Source organism: Aspergillus pseudodeflectus (genome assembly GCF_044049435.1).
Source record: "Aspergillus pseudodeflectus strain CBS 756.74 chromosome Unknown BJX68scaffold_21, whole genome shotgun sequence".
Taxonomy (NCBI): Eukaryota; Fungi; Ascomycota; class Eurotiomycetes; order Eurotiales; family Aspergillaceae; genus Aspergillus; species Aspergillus pseudodeflectus.
In genome coordinates, this window is record NW_027263797.1 from 402,699 (window position 1) to 425,438 (window position 22,740).

General features: G+C 53.8%; 9 protein-coding genes across 9 annotated transcripts; 4 read left to right on the top strand and 5 right to left on the bottom strand.

The window, feature by feature from the left end:
• Positions 1–1,118: 1,118 nt before the first annotated feature.
• Positions 1,119–1,848, bottom strand: BJX68DRAFT_93506 (uncharacterized protein). The gene is made up of 2 exons (XM_071050038.1): positions 1,608–1,848; positions 1,119–1,516 (listed from the first exon to the last, which is right to left on the bottom strand). The coding sequence occupies exons 1-2, from the start codon at positions 1,697–1,699 to the stop codon at positions 1,174–1,176; spliced, it is 435 nt and encodes a 144-aa protein (XP_070899169.1). The 5' UTR covers positions 1,700–1,848; the 3' UTR covers positions 1,119–1,173.
• A 674-nt stretch (positions 1,849–2,522) lies between these two features.
• BJX68DRAFT_237309 (uncharacterized protein) lies at positions 2,523–3,439 on the bottom strand. Its single transcript, XM_071040172.1, has one exon. It carries the CDS (start codon positions 3,270–3,272, stop codon positions 2,730–2,732), a length of 543 nt encoding a protein of 180 aa, XP_070899170.1. The 5' UTR covers positions 3,273–3,439; the 3' UTR covers positions 2,523–2,729.
• Positions 3,439–4,958, bottom strand: BJX68DRAFT_237311 (glycosyltransferase family 69 protein; the record flags this gene model as incomplete). Its single annotated transcript, XM_071040173.1, has 1 exon — positions 3,439–4,958. A coding segment is annotated over one exon (1,257 nt), but the record flags the coding sequence as incomplete, so codon positions are not given.
• Positions 4,959–6,847: 1,889 nt separating this feature from the next.
• Positions 6,848–8,543, top strand: BJX68DRAFT_237313 (ankyrin repeat-containing domain protein). The gene has a single exon (XM_071040174.1). It carries the CDS (start codon positions 6,911–6,913, stop codon positions 8,522–8,524), a length of 1,614 nt encoding a protein of 537 aa, XP_070899172.1. The 5' UTR covers positions 6,848–6,910; the 3' UTR covers positions 8,525–8,543.
• Positions 8,544–9,883: 1,340 nt separating this feature from the next.
• On the top strand, positions 9,884–11,683 carry BJX68DRAFT_275864 (Zn(II)2Cys6 transcription factor; the record flags this gene model as incomplete). Its single annotated transcript, XM_071047941.1, has 4 exons — positions 9,884–9,950; positions 10,007–10,686; positions 10,740–11,468; positions 11,519–11,683. 4 exons carry the CDS (start codon positions 9,884–9,886, stop codon positions 11,681–11,683), a joined length of 1,641 nt encoding a protein of 546 aa, XP_070899173.1.
• A 47-nt stretch (positions 11,684–11,730) lies between these two features.
• Positions 11,731–13,011, bottom strand: BJX68DRAFT_275865 (NAD(P)/FAD-dependent oxidoreductase; the record flags this gene model as incomplete). The annotated part of the gene is made up of 1 exon (XM_071047942.1): positions 11,731–13,011. The coding sequence occupies one exon, from the start codon at positions 13,009–13,011 to the stop codon at positions 11,731–11,733; it is 1,281 nt and encodes a 426-aa protein (XP_070899174.1).
• A 570-nt stretch (positions 13,012–13,581) lies between these two features.
• On the bottom strand, positions 13,582–15,108 carry BJX68DRAFT_275866 (major facilitator superfamily domain-containing protein; the record flags this gene model as incomplete). Its single annotated transcript, XM_071047943.1, has 1 exon — positions 13,582–15,108. One exon carries the CDS (start codon positions 15,106–15,108, stop codon positions 13,582–13,584), a length of 1,527 nt encoding a protein of 508 aa, XP_070899175.1.
• Positions 15,109–15,452: 344 nt separating this feature from the next.
• Positions 15,453–19,784, top strand: BJX68DRAFT_266887 (Hydantoinase B/oxoprolinase-domain-containing protein; the record flags this gene model as incomplete). Its single annotated transcript, XM_071045640.1, has 7 exons — positions 15,453–15,498; positions 15,555–16,407; positions 16,459–16,557; positions 16,610–18,042; positions 18,125–18,310; positions 18,364–19,567; positions 19,634–19,784. 7 exons carry the CDS (start codon positions 15,453–15,455, stop codon positions 19,782–19,784), a joined length of 3,972 nt encoding a protein of 1,323 aa, XP_070899176.1.
• A 973-nt stretch (positions 19,785–20,757) lies between these two features.
• Positions 20,758–22,323, top strand: BJX68DRAFT_237314 (DUF1295 domain protein). Its single transcript, XM_071040175.1, has 2 exons — positions 20,758–21,783; positions 21,840–22,323. Exons 1-2 carry the CDS (start codon positions 20,819–20,821, stop codon positions 22,165–22,167), a joined length of 1,293 nt encoding a protein of 430 aa, XP_070899177.1. The 5' UTR covers positions 20,758–20,818; the 3' UTR covers positions 22,168–22,323.
• Positions 22,324–22,740: the final 417 nt, after the last annotated feature.

Consider the following 22,740-nt stretch of genomic DNA (forward strand, 5'->3'; position numbering starts at 1 on the left):
TGCATATGCCCCGCTCGCAAGCTACAAACACTCCCGGAAGCACCTCAGTCGCGGATCTAAGGACGAGGGTCGAGGCTGTATACCAATCAAAGGCGGATAGACTCCGGCAGAGATTAGGAAAGAGAAAGAGTAATTCCGCTGATGAGGAGGCGCAGAAAGTCGAGCCTCTCATAAATGGACATGAAACTGTTACTCCGCCTAAATGAGTAAGTTATGTAGCCACGGAGCTGAAAGCTTGGATCTTAGGTTGGATAATTTCTATTGCACTTGTTCAGAACTATTTACTTTGACCACAGCGCCGTTTGCTGTGCCATGTTATTTAGCTGTTAAATTTATCCCTGATACAATCATCCAATCTCTTGTTCCTCCCCCTTGAGCCGACCCCCGAGTGCTCACATCCAGTGGGTAGTCGTGTGAGCGAGCCATTTCTACGGCTCACCCGCCTACTCCGTGGTGGGTTTCGCTTGTTTGCCGCCGTTGACGGCCTGCCAATTTATATCTCAGCAAATATCATATCATGCATTGCAGCAGAATAAGCTAGTCGGTTATACGCCGCAGCGGCGAACATGCGTTCAATCTTGGCTGGGCTCGGAATTTGGGCAGTGGTCTTTGCCCAGACAGCCATGACCTACCTGTCTACGGAAACATCTCGTCGGCTCGTGTGCTCCGTACGGGACAAAGAAAGCCAATGTATGTACACGACCGGCAATGAATGCTAAAGCGGGGGGTTTCCTGCCGGAGTCCTGCGGAAAACCCAACTCGATCCAAAACATGACGGCGACATGCTGGCGGGTCCGGAGAGCCACATGCAGTACTATCCCGTCGGCGTCGTGCAGGGCTGGACGCGTGCATTGCATGCCACATGGGATGGGATGGCTGTCTGCCGATCCCACCGATCCCGATGCAAGTCATTGTCCGTTTCCGTTATGCAAACTCGCATTCTACCAATACCCCTCGGATCTACCCACGAGTCATCGGGAACGGGCCATGTAGCGTTTGACGTGGGAGAAACTGAGCCTATCACCTCCAAAGTACATAAATCTACTACCAGTGCCGTCTGGTTGGATTGTCCAGACACTGCATCAAAAGGAAATTATGGGAGAAGTATACATTCTGGTGCTGGGATACATTGACCACTGCTTGAGCCTTCAAAGCTCCAATTCATCTAGCCAATCACTCCTTCTTCTGCACATCTTCCACCTCCTTAACTAAACGCGCACACCACAGAGACCCAACAAAGAACCCAACATTGCCGACGAAATCCAACCAAAGCCACGGCGTAAACACCCCCCGTCCCGGTCCCACCCCAAACCACGCATTAAAACCCAGATACGGAACCATCGCCGCTCCAAACGCCAGAAAGCTCCTCCGGGTCATGTCGGCGACGCCAAGCAGAAGGCCGCATGTCATCGCTTGCGCTCCGAAACATCGCATTATGAGGACTGGGGCGCGGTCGAGCGTGATGTATTGCGGGCTGAGGCTGAGGCGAATTGCGGAGGTTGGGTGGAGGAGGCACCTTTTCGTGGAAGGGTAAGGTGTTGGGTGAGCATACAAACTCATGAAATGCATGGGCAGTCAGGTGGGGAGTTTTCACGGGGTGCACATACCATGCGCCGAGCCCAGAGTATCCGAGGGCCATGGCGAGCTGAATGCGCCGGGCGGTACACAGGTTTTGCTGTGTAGTTTTGCTGATAGGCATTTTCGGGGGGAGGGAGAGGAAAGAACTGGCAGACAAAAGTAAAATCTCGCAAGCTTATAATATCGGGAACTTGCCGATGCTTTGCTGAGCTATACGAGGGTTAAGGGAATGAGAAGGCTGAGGGTGTGCGTTGGCGAAAGCAAGGGGGCTCGATATGTCATCGCGCCAAGCACAGGAATCAAACAAACTTACCAGTCACGGGGTTAGTTCTACCACATATGTGTCTCCTTATACGACCGACCGGGCATACAGAACATGGACGAGCTGGTGATAGTCAATACATGTCTAAGCGTCATACGTAGCACTAGCTATAACTATATCCCTCGGTTGAGGTGTTCTTAGGTGTCGGCATGGGTGCCTCAGGCATTAAGCGGCCGAAGCGAGTGGTCAAGCGGCTGATCATTGATGAAGCCGATAACATCTGCAAAGTACGATCTTGCCCCAGGTTTTCTGCGTGTTATCGATGAAACTGATAAAAAGACCATGCGCCAGTTTCTCAAAGCAGCGTAGTGGTAGAGGCCGGGAAATAGATGTAATATGTGATTCGCGTCATGCATGGTGAGAGAAAGACCAATAAGACAGACCTTAAGAGAATTCGTGACTTACCAGCTGATGCCCTGAACCAACTACTGTAACTCATTTCTGGCATCATAGCGAGAGGTAGTTGACCAGCCCCGGTAGTCTGATCGCAAGTGGGAAGTTTACAGTTCGAGTCCTGCTTACCTGTCTGACCCCAGCGTCTAAGGGTGGATAAAAATCCTAGCTCTATCTAGGCATTATCCAAGGTAGTTGCTTGGGATGATGCTTGGGGTACATTACAACTAGAGGAAAGAGTGTCTTTGTTTGATTTCACTACTCAGTTAACGTCTCCCTCGTGTTACTGTCCATACATTGATAAGATAAACGAAAGCTCCAGGGAAGGATTTCATCGAAGTCAACAAGTCAAGTCATCACCTAACCCCACTTCACTTGCCAAAGCCAGATAGATAGATGGGTATACTAGTTTCCCTCCGACGACTTGTGGTTGTGGTCAGGCATAACGACGGGCCTGCAGCTCCCTCTGGCGCCGCACCTCCATCTCGCCCCTCTCAGCATCGGACATCTCCCGATACATCAGAGCCGCGATGCGGCGCCTCCGCAGATTCCCATCCTCCAACAGACGGTGGTTCAACCAGAAATTCGGGACGGGTATGTTGTCATCCTCCGGGTCGGGAGGCGGTAGACCCAAGGGGAGGTACTCGTCCGCGCAGCGCTGGTCAAATCGGCGAAGCTGCTCCTCATTCCAGCCGTCCCAGTGGCGGAGGGTCAGGTGGATATGCTGCTGCCGCGAGGGTATCTTGGCGAAGTAGACGTCGCATTGTTGGGGAGTCCAGCCCTGTGTGCGCAGGCAGGTGTAGACTCTTTTTTGTTGCTGGGGCAGCGAGTCTGGGTCGATCGGAGGAGGGGGTGGAGAGGGTGGAGGGGTGCGGTCGCGCGGTAGTGGTCGCGGAGGGAAGGCATCAACTGATGAGTTAAACGGTGCGGCGGGTGAAGGAGATGCTTGAGAGGCTGTTGATGGGGTGTCGTGAGCCATGTTGGACGGTCTCAAGTTGAAAGAGGCAGTGTTGGTGAAGAGAGCAACAGGGCCGAGAGCAGTGGAAGAGGCGACTTTCTTATGTACCTCAACCGGGGCAGAATCAGGCGCCAAAATTCAATGACACCCTATTGGTTGAGCAGCACACCTGAAAATCTAGTTCTTGCATGCATAAATTGCTAGTCTAGATTATGGAATAGTCTTCCAGCCATTTTTACCCTCCCTACGTGGAACCACCACCTGAATCCCTTGTCCCATGCGCCCACAGAACCCATCAAACCCACCAACATTATATTCTCGCCGCGGGTTGAACCAGGGCAAGCCTACAAGATAGTTGCCAATCCTCTGTACCCCCGAGTAAAGCCCCTCGACCCGGCGCGTGGTCGAAAGCCACGAGAGGGTGACAGTGTCATATGCCACCCGAACAAAAGGGTTCATGTATACTCCAGTCTCCAGTTCCATGGACGAGCCGTCGTTATCCGGCGGTCTTTGGATATCGGCATGGATCAAGCAGCATTCCGAAGCGTCCCAGCGATGGTCGAAATCTGTCAACGCACGAAACCGAGCTGGGAGATCTCCTGCTGCATCTATCAAACCATTCTCGTTCTGGAAATATTGAGCATCAAAGGCAACCATGCCACCCCAGCAGCTACGCACAGGGACACTATCACTCCCTGCTAGGACAGCTTGCCGGCTCCTTTCACTGCCAGCACTTGAGAACCATGGGAAAAATGGTAGGCCCATGCTGTACCCGTCCAAATCTCGCGTTGCATATGTATCGTAGAATTTAAATGGATTAATGAAGTCCACCGCACACGCAGCGCGATACTGCGCGATTCCGTTGCTGTCCACGTTCGTTGAGAACAGGAGCTGGAGGGCATCGATGGGGTCAAAGGCCACGTCGTTGAGGAAGAGGAGCTTATGGAATCTGGTCCTTGTTGCTAACTTCATCTCCTCGCTATCGCTGTTGATGTCGCTGTTGCCGTTGCTGTTAAGCGGTCGAAGGGCGCGGTTGCGAGTCTCGGCGAGATACGTGATCCGTTTGACGCGCTTCTCGCCCGTGGTTGGGATAACCACGGTGGGCAGTTGATCCAGGTCCATCGTCTCATAGAGAATGGACTTGTTGCACGGGATATGGTTACTGAGCTGCTCCAGGGCGTGTCTCGCGGCGCTGCTCTCTTGGCTTGAACTACTTCGCGGCCGGGTTTTGTTCTTGTCTTCGATTTCGTTCTCGTATATGCTGACGAAGACGTTTTCTTCTCCCAAGAGGGTGATAAGCTGTAGAATACTAGAGCCCCATGCCCCCTGGGCCAGCTTGCCTGTTGGATCATACAAGCTTGCTGCAATGAAGACCTTTTCATTGCGAATATTCCCATGGCTCGGGTGCTCTGAAACTTTGCGGCGTAAAGAGGAGTAATGAGCTGGAGGATGGGTATAGGACGGGTAGGCTATCGCGGTAAAAAAAAAGTAGGATAGCAATAGGACACAAAATAGCTAACAAATAGTAGCATATTCGAAAGGCAAAGCGTCTATATGTGCGGGGAGGCCGGCGTACAGCAGAGTCCAACAGCTTGTACTCTCTTCGGCGAAGCAAATTGAGCGAGAAGAGCCCAGTAAGTGAAGTCATTTGGTGTGTGGGTGTGTATGTTCGTCACTTGGCCTGACGAGGGACTCGTTTCTCTAGACGTTTATGAGACTAGCAATGGTTCATACGGAGCGAGGAGGGAGGCGGATACCCCTGGGAAGACAAGTGGTGGCATGATGGCGATGACGCGTCGTCTGTCTTTGCCGCAGGCCTCAGAAGGCTCCCAGGTACAGAAAGTGCATTAGAAGGATGCAAATCCGCCCTCTACCGTGCGTCAGTCGCCTCGGAAGAATGCGTCCCACAGACGTATCGGCGGCGTCGTGATCCTCGTCGCATATGGAGCCAAGACAGGGTTCTGCGGCGATAAACCAGTCTGTTGGGATAAACTATCCAATCCAGTGGCCTTGGGTGTGGATTAAGCGCAAGGATGGCTGCCGATCACCAACATGGACAGATGGGACTTACTGCTGATTTGCTAAAGCTGAGCTGTCGCAGGCGCCCGAGATGTCAACGTCCATGACTTGTCTCCACCGTGATCAAACAAGAAAGAGACTTTGGATCCCGAGGCCATCCGAGCCGCGGGGGCGCTCAGTTCCCGCCAGAGACGATCCTTGCCTTAAGTGCGTATCTTGGCTAACCTGCTACCTTGGCTTGGGGGCGGCTGCCAGGGTCCTCGATCAGGCCGGCTTGCCCGGGTATCTATTGGTGGATTCATCAACGTGATGGCACAGATTATTAAGGGACAGTGCCCTTAGCCGCACTTTCCAAATTAGGACAATGGACCTCCTACCCTGCCTTGGGGGCGACTGCGGGCCCTTAATCGGGCCAGCTTGCCCAGGTATCTATTGGTGGTTCGCCAACGTGGCACAGATTGTTGACAGACAGCGCCCTTAGATGTACTTTCCAAAGTGGGACAATGGCGTTGTTGGTCGTGGCAGCAATCATAATATCTCTTCTTGTGGCGCTGAACTAGTCCAGAGTATGATGAGGATGCGGAAAAGCAGACACTGACACTATGAGGAAGCAGATGCATGTCTACATAACGCCCCTGAACAAAAGTACACTTTACAAAAAGGATAGGATTGGCCAGTTATTCACTTTCATTGCACAAATGCCTTGGAAATTCGCGCAGGGACCCGCCAATTCGCACTCCAATTAAGGTCCTACCGCAAGGCTGCGGCAGGCGGATGGAGACACCTGGGTAACGACAGGCTGGACTCCCGACTGGCGTGCCCAATGGCAGTACTCTACAACTTACAGGGGCGGTAGTAATGGGGGGCAAATGGAAAACTATAACTCCAGAGCTGAGATGACCTGCGGTGATTTTAACCGAAATCGGCGGCTATACATCGGTCCTGATCGACAGGATGCCGCCCAGAGCTTGAGCGGCGCGCAAATTGCCGACAATCCCTATCTCGAAGCATTCCTCGGACTTGTAAGCACGATGCCCCTCTCCACTCTTTCCATTTATCGTCTTGCTTCTCCCTTCTGGTTGTGAATGTAGAGCTGACAGCTTTAAAGATGGAGTGGATCCATAACCAGGGGGTCTTCTCAGTAGGCAACTTAGTACCCATCTTCCCGACCTTGGCCGGTATTGCTGTTGGTGGGAATTCAGCAGGTGGAGGGTGGCAGACTCGGCTTGTCAATGGGGGCACTCGCTACAGCCCTAGGGACGGCGCTTTTGATCGAAATTGATTGCCAAATGGGGAGAGACCGCTGGATCCGCGTGATACTGAGCCATAAGACAATCTCTGGTATGCTTTGTAGATTATAACACATGGTAGCATCGAGTCGTATATCAACGTGGCTTGCGCACAGAAAATGTCGCTTTGGGGGGCAAGGATAGTTAGTCGAGACCCGCTAGGGTTGCAATAGTCCGATGTATGTTGCTGACATTTATTTCGGGTCGCGGCAACGCTAGGGTACTAGGAGGTCCTACTATATAAGGAACCACATCCCATTTTCTTTCCCTCTCTTCTCCAACTCCATCCTTTCCACAAAACCCCCTCTTGTTCCTCCGTTGACACAATATGAACATAAACCAATAGTAAAAATGCCAGACGACGACTCCTATTATGCTGACTTTGAAGAATTTCCTCCGGAACTAGATGGGAGTTCGTTTACTGACGCGATCAGGCAAGATGACATCGCTCAGCTTAATCGATATATCGCTTCCTTCCCACCTACCGATCTTGTTCGCCGCACAGAGGCCTATCATGACGACCCGTTCTACCTGGCGGTCTCAGAAGCGGGGCCGGAAACTTTGCATATCCTCCTTAATATATATACATCTGCTGTAAAGGAGGAGCCAGCTCAATCACTCAAGCACCGTCCATTCTCCTTGCTGCATGTCGCCTGCAGATCAGGCAATGTGGGGATTGTCCGATTCTTTTTAGATAACCATGAGAGTCTTGAAAGTCGTCTTGCTCTGGGACTCGCGGACCTTAACCACCAAGACTTCCGCTCAAACAAGAGCCTCATCCTAGAGGCTGCGGCGTCACTAAGCGAACTGTACTTGGATGAATGGGAAGAAAGGAATAGCAACATCAACCGCAATGAGTGGTTTCAGGATTGGATCGCAAGAGGTGAGGAAACGATTCAGTTGCTTCTCGAGAGGGGATGTTCTACTACGGATATTATCCCTCCCCTGCGTAGTGGAGATCATGGCAAGAGCCAACCACAAGATAGCGTGCTTGGGCTGGCTGTGAGCCGGGGACGCAAACCTTTAATTCAACGGCTTATTACTAGCGGTGCCGACGTCTTCCTGAAACACATGCACTTCCACGACGTCGTGGCCATGTTTGCATTCAGGCGAGATACGCAGCTGGCGCACGACGTTACGACGCTGCACAAGGCAGCCCTGTTTTGGAACGCCGATGCTGTGGAACTACTCTTGGACTATCAATCCAGCGGAAGATTCGGGCGCGATCTGGCTAAGTGCAGAGATACAAACGGGGGCCTCCCTCTGCATTGGGCGGCTGCGGGCCCTGGCATTGATGAATGCAAGCTCCGGGATAAGGATCTTCAGATCCGGATCTCGACAACGTTCAAGCTCCTCCTCTCAGCGAATGCAGGATGTGGTGGGAGTGCTCACGCTGAGACTGTAGTGCAGTGCTTATTGGACCATGATGCTGACCCAACCATCATGGACCGCGGCGGCAAATCAGTCCTCCATATGCTGGGATATGGCTCGTTGCAGGGTGGACCCATAAGTACCGCGATTCTCGACTCACTGCTATCTCACGGCGTTGACATCAATAAGGCAGACAACAAAGGAATCACGGCGCTGCATGTGATGGTACAGAATCTCCGCCAGATCTCAACGGTCAAGTACCTTCTCGAGCATGGAGCGGACCTTCAGACCTCTACTGCTAATGGGAACACGGTTTTTCATCTCGTTGCTCAGGGACGCCTCCTAGAGGTAACACGTGAGGATGGAGAATCCAGGATCCCGACCAGTGAAGATTACACCAGGGCGGAAGATAAGATGCTTCGACTTTTGCAAGCCTATGGAGAACGGAGTACCTTGATCAACCAACGCAACCTGGCGGGCAAAACGCCGCTTGAGCTACTAGAGGAGACCAGAAAGCAGCGGCGGGAGAGGGAGGAGCAAATGCATGCTAGATGGGGTAGGGACGGTGGAATGCCGCAAAGGCCAGGCGAGTGATTCATTGTGTTAACTAGACTAGAAGAAAACAGTTGAAATCTATCAATGCTCAACGGGAGCGAAGGTCCTGCCACATAGCATTTCACTCGTATCATCGCTTTATCATGCCATTGTGTTTGGGTTCCGAATCGCAACTCTGTGGTCCTCTTGCCGCGAACCATAGGTTTCGCCGGGCATCTGCTGAAAACCTCAAGTATTTATTAAATAGCGATCGTTCGAAGAGGAGTGGGCCTGGTTGCCGCTGCTTTTGTAGTACCGCTGGTGCGAGCTTCAAGAGCGTTTGCTGCGGGCCATTTCGTAGAGTGGGCCCAGGGTGGGTATGCATGAGGCCATTATTGTTATGTTTGATTCGATGCTATGAACAGAGTAAAGATATTAGTCGTGCTAATTGAACCCATGGCCGGGAAGGAAAGGGGCTATCTAGTCCAGATCACAAGGTCGGCGGTTGCATCTATATTTCTGTAAGTGCAATTGTACCACCCAGGGAGGACGGAAAACGTACATGTCGAGTCGGAAGTATCGTAGAGACTGGACAGCTGGAAGCATTTGATAATTACCATTACGCACGCGCTATGTAAGTTAGTACACGAGTTCAGCTTAGTTAGTTAGGTACTTACATAGCACCTATTCCCAGCACTATACATAGTGCTAGTTTTTCTTTAATATGATTTATAGCCTCGCGAGCACGATGGTAGGGTACATGGTGAGATAGAGATTAATAAAGCTAGATATAGCTAAGAAACGCATTAGGCGTGGTTAATAGAAAGTAGCGCCCAGCGTACCTCCTATAAAGATCGCATAACCCACAAGGATCTTCTATAGTTGATATATAGCCTACCCCATAGATAATAGATCTATTTACTAAAGTGCCCTTAGTAGATCATATATTATAAATAAAACCATGATATAAATAGTCAAGGAGATGAAGACTAGACTTATTAGAAACTATAGCCACTATTAATAAAACTAGCTAGGATTTATTATGTGGTTTAGTAAAGTAATAATACTAAGTTTTAGATTTATAAATAACATAATCCCTAGAGTAAAGTCTATATAATTAATAATTAGGATCTTCATCAATTTTTCACGGCAATTCCCAATTTCCTGGACTAGAGCCTGTCTACCAGTAACCAGCTACACTGCAGAACATCTCCGTTTCGCCCCAGGTATCAGCCAGTGGAGTCTAGCGCATCTCATCTGTAACTCCAGCGAATCATATTCCCACAGGCTATCAGCCCCGCAAATCATCCCCATGCCATCGGTTTCTCACCGTAGAGACTCGGGAGTTGGAGTCACTCCTCACCTCTTTCCCTCCCACTTCCCCATCTCCCCTGCAGCGATTGAGCCCTGCGGGTCACAATGACGAGCATATCGCGTGCCCGAACGGGCTGCTGGACGTGTCGTGCCCGGCGGATCAAGTGTGACGGTGAGTTTAAGCTTATCTGTTCCTATTTTAGCGTGCTTTGGCGCTGATATGAACAGAGGCGCGGCCAAAGTGCCGTCGGTGTGCGCGACTCAATGTTGACTGCGGGTATGGAGTGAGGCTTATTTGGCACGAGGAGTCGATGGCCAGGGGGGTTTGTCATGGAAGAGAGGCTGTGTGGTCTAAATGGGATACTTTAAACAGGAATAAATGGACGCGAGGGCAAATATCTCGACAAAATGCTGGGAGCGCCACAGCAGAGCAGATCTCACGCAACACGAATCGAGATTGGGTGTTTTTAAACACATCCTCTCACGACCTTGAGCTCTACCTGAATCTCCCGCACGATACGGACATGCCACCATCGACATCACTATCCTTCCTGACACGTCCCTTGACGACCATTCCAACAAAAGCACGATACCTGGATGACCCCGCATTGCTTTCATTTTTCGAACGCATAATATGCAGCAGCTCAACCCTCGTCGACAACGCACACTGCAATCCCTACCGCTACCTCATCCTCCCAATGGCCATGTCATCTACCGGTCTTTACCACGCCACTCTGGCCATCGCCGCAAACACGCTACGTCTATCAAACCCATCCTACCGCGTCCCAGCACTCGAACACCATAGCCGCTCATTAGCTCACTTGCGGTTCCTCCTATCCCAAGATGAATGGACAGAGCGGGAACTCGATGAGATGATCGGGCTTGTACTGATGCTTTGTTGGTTCGAGGTACCTATCCCCTTTGACATCCTATGGGAACAGTCAGGTTAAACTTCTTATAGATCTCAGATAACAGCTGTCCCGCGTGGATAACCCATTTGAATGGATGCCAGGATCTGCTTCATACGCGGCAATGTCGGCCTGCACGGTCGGCGCACAGTGAGCAATTGGGCAATTTCTTCAATCGATACTTTGCCTTTCACCATGTCCTTGCGAGAACTGCTTTCCGGCTTGATTCGTCGTCGTCTGCACTCCAGTTACCCTTGGTTCCGGCAGGTACTGAGAATACTGCCGCCGACGATCCGGATGTGATTGATACATACATGGGCCTTAGTCCGTCGCTTTTAGTACTGATTAACCAGGTCGCAGAGATCGCCTGGTCGGATCCCGCTCACTCACCGACAAGCAGCGAGCACATCCTACTTCTTGAAAGGCAGCTCGAAAACCTGCACCAGGTGCCACCCCTCGGGGACGGCATGATCGATGAGACGGAATGTATCGCGATCGCAGAGGCGAATCGACTCGGAGCACTACTCCTTCTGCATGAAGTCGACTCCACGGTGGCAGCGTCCGGTACTACAAAAGCTACGACGACATCAAGGCACGAAGGGAAGAACCGCTGCGTTGAGCGCATCCTAGCCCTTATCCTCGAGAAACGCGCGAATATGATGCGCACGGCGGTCCTACCGCTATGGCCGTTGTTTTTAGCCGGGTGTTGTGCGCCAAGTGATGCAGAGCGAGTCATTGTTATGCGGCTGTTTGGAGAGTTGGAGGGGATACACAGGTTTGGTGTACGTCTCTCCATTCTTTACTCTTTATATAGGGGCACTGACGGGTCTAGAATATCGCACCCGCGATGCAAGTCGTGCAGATGGTCTGGCGACAGCGCGATCTGGCCGCACAAGACGACAGGAAAAGACAAAAGAACAACGGAACGAGACAAGCACGCTTCGAGTGGGAACGCGCAATGACGATGCTGGGGAATTGGAAACTGAGTCTAACATGATCCATCTCCCTCTTCCCCCTACATCAGCCACTACAGCTCATCAGCAACTACAATTTGGAAGCAGGCCCCTTCCACCCCGTCAAATCACTCAATTCCATCTCCGGATCCAGATGCGCCAGATCCGTCGCTGTCTGCACCATCCCAGCCCTCCACCGCCACGCTTTCCGGATCCCCTCATCAAGTCTCCCCTCCAACAGATCCGCCACATACTGGCCAACAACCGGCAAGAACTTGAATCCATGTGCCGACCCGCCCGTCGCAAGGAACAACCGCTTATGATCGGGATGCGGCGTAATCAGGAAATGCCTATCCGCCGTATCGGCATCCCAGCACAGCCGCGTATAGCTAAAGGGCCGGTCCGCCAGCTCCGGGAGCACACGGCGCAGGTTCGCGCGCATCGTGCGCTCGATCTCTGCAGGGAGCGTGTCACCAGGGGACTGGACAAAGGTGTGTGGGATTGAGGTTGTGATCCCGGAACCTGCGTCCGTGCGTGTGTTTGTGATGAACTGGCTGTGCGCAAGCTTGAATGTGCCGTCCTCTTGCGGCGGGAAGAAGTAGCCGAGTTCAAGGTTGTCGAGGATTGGAAGCTGCGAGTAGTGTTTTGTTTCTGACGGGGTGAGCTGGATGTGTGCGACGCTGTGGCCCTTTGCCGTGAGCTGGCCTTGCAGGTCGATGAGGGAGGGCGTCCATGCCCCCGTGGCGAGAACGACCAGATCGGCTTCGTAGGCGCCCCCATCTGCCGTCGCGGCACCTGTGCATTCTCCATCACGAAATAGTAGCCGGCACACGTAGCCCGCATCGCCCGAAATATACCGCACCCCCTTGCCCATCGCCGCCTGCGCCATCTTCTCCAACGCCTCTCCGGCTTTCGCCCACCCGGCCGTCGGATTCCAAACATTGATATTCCACCCATCCAACTGTCCCATTATCACCGGAAACCTCTCCCGAATCCCCTCCGGCGTCAACACCTCCAGCCCCTTCACCCGCAACCGCGTACACGTCTCAATGCTACCATGCACAAACGGAACAGAGAGCTTCTTCGCGCTCAGGATCCATCCGGGAACTTTATATAACCCCTTGAACAAATCCCAGGAGCTCCATGCCTCTATACTCTCAAGACCCAACCGCGCATAGAGCGGTTCGTTGTAGTCGCTGCGGATGATCTTGGATATATCGGTGGACGCGGCCTCGCAGGAGGGCGGCGGGTACCGGTCTAGGACGGTGATTGAGGTGTAGCCGCGCTGGGCGAGGTGGTAGGCTGTGGAGGTGCCAAAGGCGCCCGCGCCGACTATGAGGATTCGGGTTGATTTGGGGCTGGTACTGTTCATCTTGCTGGAGTTGGTCTTATCGGCTATCGAGGTTGTTCGTGGACACGTGGAGGGTGATGGATATTTATCGGTCGCTACTTAAATCGTCAGGTGGCCATTCATCGGACTCTCTTCCGGTCAGAGACGGAAAAAGTGGAAGAACGAACTCGCTCCGACCTTCCCTGTGTGCATGTGCAGGCAGTTGGAGTAGTGTGGCCATGTTCTCCAACTCGTTCCGACCTTCCATGATTCCAACTGACCACCCTATCTCATCGCTGACTCGATATTCATCTGGGCTTATCAGAGTGTGGGGTTAGGAATTGCAGGCTTGCCGCTGGAATCCACGTGGCGTTGGAGGATTTCCACACTGTCGGCGATGGAAATACGTTGATCACGCCTGTGGAGTACGGAGGGTGTGTTGGAGTTGTTCTCTGCACCGGTACATCGGTTTCTGATTGGTCCCAACTGCCTGGGGAGGTACGTCCTCGGTAAACAACACATTCATACTATCCCTTCTTATCAGCCATGGACTCTGGGTACCCTCCTTCATCTACACACTCCACCAGCCAACTGATCACCAAGTATCTACAATCAATACGTATACCGAAATCCCCTCTTCTCCTTGTCCGTCAAATCCGAAAACGCCACCTCCTCCTGCCCCTGCACACCCTCCTCTCCACCCTCCATCGCCTCCCGATCTCTCCTCTGATTCTCCCACCAACAGAGCCCCCCATACGCAGCGATCGAAAAAACCGCTACAACCAGACACGCGAGCAACCCCTCATACCCCCTGGAATAACTCGGCGCATCATCCGCCTGAAACGCCTGCGGGCCAATGATGTTGCCGATACAGTAGCTCAGGAAGAAGATGGCGTTTGTCGTGAGTTTCTTCGAGTGTCCGCTCGTGTTTGCCATTGGGAGTGAGGTCGAGAGGACGTAGGGGGCCCAGTAGGTGTAGAAGACGTAGTAGGCCGCCAGGAGGCCGTTTTTGTTCTCGCGCGGGAGCTTCCACATGAGGATTGCGCAGATCATCGGGACGAGGTCGGCGAGTGCGATGATCGCGCACCGGCTGTTGGGCACATACGAGACCACAACCCCCAGGAAGATCTGCCAGACCGTCGCGAGGACGCCTGTCGGGATACCCAGAACCGTCGTGACGAGGCGGGAATAGCCCAGGCCATTCACAATAATCGCGGAAAACGTCACGAGCCCTCCATTCGGGATATTCTGCGCAACGGCAAACAGGGCGAGCAGCCACGTTTTTGGATCGGCCAGACACTCGCGCACTTGGTACCACTTTACCGTCTTATCCTCCATCCCCGTGTTGTTATCCTTGACGCGCTCGAGGCAGACAAATTTCTCGCGGTCGCTAAAGTACCAGCATTGGACTGGAGAGTCGGGCAGGAAGACGAGGAGGATTCCTGCCCAGAGGGCGGAGAAGGCGCCCAGGACGATGAAGAGGAGGCGCCAGGGTGCGAGGGATGTATTCGTCTGCCCGATCCCGTAGCTGACGAGCCCCGCGAAGACGGAGGAGAGTTGGTTGAACCAAAAGGCGACGCGGAGGGGTTGCTCCGAGGTCTTCCACCACATTACGGTGAGGATGCTGGAGATGGGGAAGGCGGTTGCTTCGAGCATGCCCATGATAAAGCGCACGGAGGCGAGGCCTGCAAAATTCTGCGTTGCCGCGGTGCAGAGCATGAGGACGGCCCAGCCAAAGACCATGCCCACGTAGAGCTTTGCGACGGGGAGGCGCTGGATGAGGAGGGCGGCTGGGTACTCGAAGAGCAGGTAGCCAAAGTAAAAGATGGATCCGACCCAGGAGTACTGGTTCCCCGTGAGGTGTGTGTCGGCGGACATGCCGTAGATCGACGCGTTGGAGATGATGACTTTGTCGACAGCGGCCAGGATCATGGTTACCATGATCAGTGGGATCAGGATCAGGTCGATTTTCCAGAGGACGCGGCGTGCTTCTTCAGCCGTGACGGGGGTCGACGTGACGGAGGGATCGAGGCGCGCGAGGAATTGGGCCGCGACATCCTTGTCTGTTGTGTCGACTATCTCGCCGACTTGGTGAGGGTCTTTTTCGACAGGGGGTTGTTTTGTATCTGGAGTATCCATGTTGGAGGAATTCAAGATGGAGATGGAGATGGAGATGGAGAAGGCTAGTGCTGCGTAACGATGGAGTGCCACATGGTATAAATACTCCGATATCGTCCTAGCAGCAGCTCAGGACCGAGATACACAGCTGATAGCACTGATCCCCGTGTTATCTCCAATATACTCTGGGCCTGCACGGGGGGAAGGTCGGAGCGAGGCCGCGATAAGACGAGGAATCCCCACATTCTCCAACTCGCCTCCAACTCTGCAGACCACGTTATTGGCTTATCGTGCCCACCAGGAGTTATAAGAGTACCTAGACAGTACCCCTCTCCAAGGAGAAAGGCAGACAAATCACACTCGCCATGTCTCCCCACAAGCTGCAAGGCCCAAGCATCAAGATCGCCATCGGTGAGGCCAAATAACTCAGGCTCCCACCACCAGAAAGCAACTAACAATAGATATAGACCGCGGCGGCACATTCACAGACTGCCTCGGCATAGTCGACGGGCGCGATGACATCGTCGTCAAGCTCCTCTCGCAGGACCCCGCCAACTACGCCGACGCCCCCATCGAGGGAATCCGGCGGATCCTCGAACAGGCGACGGGGAAGCCCTTGCCGCGCGAGGAGAAGCTGTCGTTTTCCGATTTCTCCTCGACGAGCATTCGCATGGGCACGACGGTCGCGACGAATGCTTTACTGGAGCGCAAAGGCGAACGCCATGCGTTGCTTGTTACGAAAGGGTTCAAGGATGCGCTTCGGATTGGGACACAGTCGAGGCCCAAGCTGTTTGCGTTGAACATTCAGCGCCCGGATGTGTTGTATGAGGATGTTGTTGAGGTGCATGAGCGTGTTACGGTGGAGGATTATCAGCAGAATCCGTCGCCTGATCGGGGCAGTCTGGAGAAAGCGTTGGCGTCCGATGCAGCCTTGAAGCGAGGTGTCAGCGGAGAAATCATTCGCGTCCTCGAGCCTCTGGACGAGGTTAGCACCAGGGCCAACCTACAGCAGCTGCACGACAAGGGCTACCGCTCGGTCGCAGTGTGCCTGGTCCACGCATACACATTCCAAGAGCACGAGCTGGCCATCGAGCGCATTGCGCAGGAGATTGGTTTCACGCAGATTTCCCTTTCAAGCCAGCTGCTCCCGATGATCAAGATGACGTCGCGGGGTGCGTCTGCTACGGCCGACGCGTATCTGACTCCGGTCATTCAGCGTTATATCGAGGGCTTCCGTGCGGGATTCAAGGATGGATTGCGGTCCGCCGACACCCGGTGTGAGTTTATGCAGAGCGATGGCGGGCTTGCTACATTTGACAAGTATGTTCTTTCCCTGGGGTCTGTCGGCTGGACACTAGCTCATTGCTGCAGGTTCAATGGTCTTCGGGCCGTCCTTTCTGGCCCTGCTGGAGGCGTGGTTGGCTATGCGGGAACTTCATTTGATGAGACGGACAGGAAGCCTGTTATTGGGTATGTTCACCCATACGCTCAGCCCCCCTTGGACTATAGTTAACGTCTGAAGGTTCGACATGGGCGGCACCAGCACCGACGTCTCGCGCTACGATGGCAAGCTCGAACACACCTTTGAAAACACAATCTCCGGCGTAGCAGTCATGGCGCCCCAGCTCGACATCAACACCGTCGCAGCCGGTGGAGGCAGCATTCTCTTCTGGCGCCACGGCCTCTTCGTCGTCGGCCCCGAGTCCGCTGGTGCTCATCCCGGCCCAGCATGCTACCGCAAGGGCGGCCCACTTACAGTTACGGATGCGAATCTGTTCCTGGGAAGACTGCTGCCAGACTACTTTCCCAAGATCTTCGGTCCGAACGAGAATGAGCCGCTGGATGTGGGGATCGTCCGACGGAGATTCACAGAGCTAGCAGAGCAAATCAACCAGGAAACTGGGCAGGGCAAGTCCCCAGAGGAAATTGCCCTGGGCTTCATCCAGGTTGCCAACGAGTCCATGGCGAAACCGATCCGTGCCCTGACTGAAGCCCGTGGATATGACACGTCTGCTCATAACTTGGCCTGCTTTGGCGGTGCTGGTGGCCAGCATGCCTGTGCCATTGCCTCCTCGCTCTCTATTCGAACGGTCATCATCCACCGCTACTCGTCCATCCTCTCGGCCTACGGCATGGCCCTCGCCGACGTGGTCCACGAAGCTCAGGAACCTGCATCAGGCGTCCTTAATCCCGAAGCCATGGCGTCCATCAATCAACGAATCACAGCACTCAAGTCCAAGGTCGCTACAGCTCTGACGAGCGATGGCATCGCCGCGGACCAAGTCTCGCACGAGGTCTATCTCAACCTCCGCTACCAGGGAACGGACAACGCACTCATGGTGCTGCAGCCCGCTGATGGCGACTTTATCGCCGAGTTCGTCAAGGAGCACCATCGTGAGTTCTCCTTTACCTTCCCCGGCAGGGACATTCTCGTCGAGGATATCCGGGTCCGCGGTGTCGGCAAGGCCACCACCGTCCCCTCTGAAGCACCGCAGAAGGAACTCGCGAGCATCACCACAATACCAATCGACTCTTCAACGCAGGACGACTCGTCAGTCGTCTACTTTGCCAGTACCGGGCGCGTCACAACCCCGGTCTTCTTTCTCGACAACCTCCAGCCAGGAAGCCAAATCCACGGTCCTGCAATGATAATCGACAAGACGCAAACAATCGTCATCGAGCCCACCGCCACAGCGACAATTCTCTCACGCCATGTAATCCTCGACGTGCAGTCGTCCAAAAAGCAAGCAGCCACAGACGCAACAGTCGTCGACCCCATCAAGCTCTCCATCTTCGGGCACCGCTTCATGTCCGTGGCCGACCAGATGAGCCGCATGTTCCAGAAGACATCTGTATCAACGAATATCAAGGAGAGGCTGGATTTCTCGTGCGCGGTTTTCTCGCCTGATGGGAAGCTTGTCGCGAACGCGCCGAATGTGCCGGTGCATCTTGGGAGTAAGCATCCACCCCCCCTCCCACCTTTCTGGCTTTTTCTTGTGATCGACCAAGGGGTGTACTGTATGCTGATTGGATACAGGCATGGAATACGCCGTCCGCTACCAACACGAGCAATATAGCGGCAAACTCAAGCCCGGCGACCACATCCTAACCAACCACCCTCTCGCCGGCGGGACACATCTGCCCGACATCACAATCGTGACTCCTGTCTGGGACAAGGGCGGTACGCGGATTATCTTCTACGTCGCATCTCGGGGACACCACGGTAAGTCTTCCACCCTCCAACAATGCAACCGACCAACTAATCAACAATCGCAGCCGAAATCGGCGGCATAGCCCCCGGCAGCATGCCCTCAAACAGCAAGCTCCTCTACGAAGAAGGCGCAATGACATTGGGCTTCAAAGTCGTCTCGGAGGGCCGCTTCAACGAATCCCTTGTGCGAAAATTCCTCTACGACGGACCAGCGTCGTACCCGAAATGCAGCGGGACACGTACATACAACGACAACGTCTCTGATCTCAAAGCGGCCATTGCAGCCAACCACAAGGGCGCTACCCTTCTTGAGAGTCTTGTTGCCGAGAATGGGCTGGAGGTTGTGCACTTCTATATGGAGGCTATCAAGCGGACGGCGGAGGTTGCGGTGCGGGAATTGTTGAAGAGGATCGGGAGGGAGAACGCGGGGGTTCCTTTACGGTTTTCGGATTTCATGGATGATGGGACGGAGATTCGTCTCGAGATTTGCATTGATGAGGAGACTGGTTCCGCCGAGTTTGACTTTACGGGGACGGGCCATGAGACGTTTAATTGTCTCAATGCGCCAAAGGCAATCGCGCACTCGGCTATCATCTATGTCCTTCGCGCCCTGATCAACATGGACATCCCGCTAAACGAAGGCTGTCTCGCCCCGGTGAACGTCATCATCCCCGAGGGGACACTCATCAACCCTTCAGGCCACGCAGCCGTCTGCGCCGGAAACCCGATTACTTCGCAACGAATCACAGACGTCGTCCTCGGCGCATTCCGCGCATGTGCTGCATCCCAGGGGTGCTGCAACATCATCTCCTTCGGCATGGGCGGCCTCGACGAAAACGGCGTTGATATCCCCGGTTTCGGCGTGGGCGAGACAATCTGCGGTGGTTCGGGTGCCGGGCCGGATTGGCATGGGACGTCTGGTGTCCATGTGCACATGACGAATACGCGGATTACGGATCCAGAAGTATACGAGCTTCGATACCCGGTTATTCTGCGGCAGTTTTCGATTCGAGAGGGTTCGGGTGGGAGGGGCAAGTTCCGGGGTGGCGATGGGGTGATTCGCGAGCTGGAGTTTAGGATTCCGCTGTCCGTCTCTATGCTCTCGGAGCGGCGCGTGACGAGGCCGTATGGGCTCGTCGGGGGTGAGCCTGGGCAGGCGGGGCTAAATCTCTATGTGAGGAAGGAGGCGGACGGACACGAACGAGTGATTAATATCGGCGGGAAGATGGAGTTGAATGTGCAGCCGGGAGAGCGGATTTTGATTCATACGTGAGTACTCCGGGTAGAGGTCTTCCATGGAAATGGTGTGACTGCTGCTAACATTAAAATTACTAGGCCTGGTGGTGGTGGTTGGGGCACGCCAGAGGAAGAGGAGCAGTCCACAAGGGGAATGGCCTCGCAGATGAGCTCGAGTCCAGCAGCAAATGGGTTCCATCCTAGGGGCAGTGTCCATGCGTTTACTGCGATGGCTGAGGCTGCCCTATAGTTCGGTACGGTTCCGATAATTTACGCGGGAACCATCGTGTACCCTGTATGCTTTATGGCTTTATTGGTGTTAAGACTAGCTAGGCCGAACTTAGATATCAATTCAACGACGAATCTGGCTACTACTAAGATTGCATCGTGTTGTAGTCTCTCGTAACCGCAATCGATACCAACGAGATCAAGAACGGAGCACCAGTTATTCTTCCAGAGCTCTAAACAGCCTGCACTGCGCGAGATAGCCCTAGCTACCACACTTCAATCTCCAGGAAACGATCTAACATGGCTCCTTCTTATGATGTCTATACCTGTGGTCGCCCTTTCCTGGTCTGGCCACTAGGGTCGTTCTTTCCTGCTTTATTCTAGGAAGAGCCGGGGCTCATCGCGCCTGCCTCGCGTGTTGTGCTGAGAGTATACAAGGAAGGAGCAATCTCTTCAATGCATCGGCTGTTCCGCCCTTTCTTCCCAATTAGGATCTTGATTATGCTCTTTCCTCATCGGAATACTGTAACTCTCTCGTTCCTTCCTCTCCTGTTTTCGCAATGCATGTCAACGGATCCCATAGCGCAGATGCGTGCTGTGGTTTACTTCTTCCAACAGATATCAAGGCACTCTCCTTGGTCTCCGCGGTACACCACATGGTAGAGCTCGTGAGCGAGCATATATCATAATTTTCAATAATAGCAAGGATCATTAAAGGTGATTGAGGTTCATCTAACCAGGTGTCGTCCTACCTTGGTAACTTGCAAATATATAGCGATTGCCCTAATCCTCCCCAGAGTTCCACAAACCAAGAACCTGCGTCACATTGCTTGATCATACGGTTGATTTCTCTAATTACATCGTAATAGCTTGTTTCATATTTTCTAATTATATTTGATGTTAAGTGGTGGTGTAACCGGTTAGGAGCGGAGAGGTCGGAGGTGTGACGTCAACGGACCAACATGATGTCAGTTTGACACTCGACAGCTCCCTTAATAAATCCTGCGCCTCCCCCTCATTTTCTTTTCTTCCTACCAGAATCTACTCATCTTCATCATGGCCGAACAGGATATCTACGGCGGCCGGATGTCACCGGGGCCCGTACCGGTCGACAGAGCCACAGAGCGTCTCTCCCACGGCCGCTCCGAGCAAGACATCTACGGGCAACATTTCTCTCAAACCTTTGACAGAGCACGCGATGCTATCCGCGAGCACATCCCTCACCCTGGCGGTGGAGACCGGGGCAGCGGCGCAGAGCAAGACCTCTACAGCTCGCGCTTCGGCAATGCTTTCGACAAAGCGAAGCAAAACATCCCACACGTCGGCGAGCGACGCGGAGCCAGCGGCGCCGAGCAGGACTTGTACGGGTCTCACTTCCACACGGGGAGCAGCACGACTACGCTGGGTCTCGTCCAGAGCGCTGTCCTCCCCTCGTTTAGCTTCCACGCTGCCTTCTCGACGATCGCCTATGGCGTCTCGCGATACACGGGAAGGGCCGAGGGCAAGGACTGGTTCTGGCCCACGGGTATTACGCTCAACGCGTGGTGGAGCGCAATCGGTGCGCGGGTCGTCAATGACGGCCTTTCGGTTTCGACTGCGTGGTCGATGCTCACGTACTCTGAGAAACTGCTTCTCGGCGGTGTTACCGCTTGGGGAGGACGTCTGCTGTACCGCATTGCCAGCCGCAGCATCAGCCGTGGACACGATGACCCTCGCTACGACGCTGTGAAGAAGGATCCTGGATTCTGGAATAAGGCTCTCTACACCATGTTCTGGCCTGAGGCTGTCGCGCAGACGCTCATTTCGCTTCCGTTTGTGCTGCCCTTCCGTGCTCCTGCGGCGAGTATCCAGGCCTCGCCCGTGACGTCGAATGCGACTGCGTGGCACTCGCTTGCCGTGTTCTTGTTTTCGACTGGATTTGCTATTGAGGTTCTTGCGGACGCTCAGCTCGCCCACCACAAGAAGAACAAGTGGACTGGTCTCTGCCGCCAGAATGTCTGGAGTATCGTCCGACACCCCAAGTGAGTCCTTCACCCACACATATCCTCCAGAACAAAAAAGGCTAACCATTGTTTAGCTACCTCGGCGACGCCCTCATCCACGCCTCCTTCCCCATCCTCCTAATCGGCGCCGGCCTCTTCCACCCGCTCGCGGCCCTCGGCCCCATCGCCAACTACGTCTTCCTGCGCTTCATCGGCGGCGACCGCGAGAACGAGCAGACGCAGGCCGAGCGCTACGAAAAGGAGGATCCCGTCAAGGCGGTCGAGTTCCGCCAGTACCGCGAGGAGAAAAACTCGTTCTGGCCGAATGTGCGGGAGCTGGGCAATAAGTGGAGTTGGGTTGTGCTTGCGGCTGGTGTCGGGGGTGTGCTGCTTGAGAATGGGGTGAGGTCGGTTTTGGCGTAAGCTGGATTGATTTTATATGATGTGGTGTGCTATAGGAGTTTTCTATGTTTTATGATAATGTACTTTTATGATTTGTTGAAATGTTCGTATCCTGAGTGAAAAGGGCTAGTATCCAGTGACGCACTACATTGTGCTCGATAATATACGAAGTGCGGCGCTCTTGATTGAAGCAAGTCCCCGCGAAAGCCACAGTAACGTATCGTAGACGGGACTTTTGAATCCTAGAACGGGCCCCGAGCCGTCATCGGTTCGAGTCTCCAGTTCAGTCGTATTTCCATGCCTCGGAACCGCTAGTGGCATGGCTAAATCAGGGATGCTGTTTCCCTACGTGGGTATCAAGGACATCCAGGTCAATATAGACTCGAAATTCACGTTTTCCGCAACGCCCGCTTCCTGTATTCCCTCAACACTGGGGTGTCATCCTGCATTACGGCTCTCCTTGGACCCTCATCCAACTCGATAGCAGACCCAGTGTCCGTTAGGAGGCCGAGAATTGGGATGCACTAGTTGTCACCTTGTACCTGGTCGAGCACTTGGTCGATATCTTCCCCCGTAGCGAGCAGAGTACTTACT

What these genes read in the sequence shown, in the direction of transcription:
- BJX68DRAFT_237309 (XM_071040172.1), bottom strand. Translation starts at nt 3,272, where the DNA reads ATGGCTCACGACACCCCATCAACAGCCTCTCAAGCATCTCCTTCACCC.
- BJX68DRAFT_237314 (XM_071040175.1), top strand. Translation starts at nt 20,819, where the DNA reads ATGGCCGAACAGGATATCTACGGCGGCCGGATGTCACCGGGGCCCGTA. An exon ending in AGTATCGTCCGACACCCCAA is followed by an intron (nt 21,784 to 21,839) that starts GTGAGTCCTTCA and finishes ACCATTGTTTAG; the next exon opens with CTACCTCGGCGACGCCCTCA.
- BJX68DRAFT_93506 (XM_071050038.1), bottom strand. Translation starts at nt 1,699, where the DNA reads ATGCCTATCAGCAAAACTACACAGCAAAACCTGTGTACCGCCCGGCGC. An exon ending in TACTCTGGGCTCGGCGCATG is followed by an intron (nt 1,517 to 1,607) that starts GTATGTGCACCC and finishes TTCCACGAAAAG; the next exon opens with GTGCCTCCTCCACCCAACCT.
- BJX68DRAFT_237313 (XM_071040174.1), top strand. Translation starts at nt 6,911, where the DNA reads ATGCCAGACGACGACTCCTATTATGCTGACTTTGAAGAATTTCCTCCG.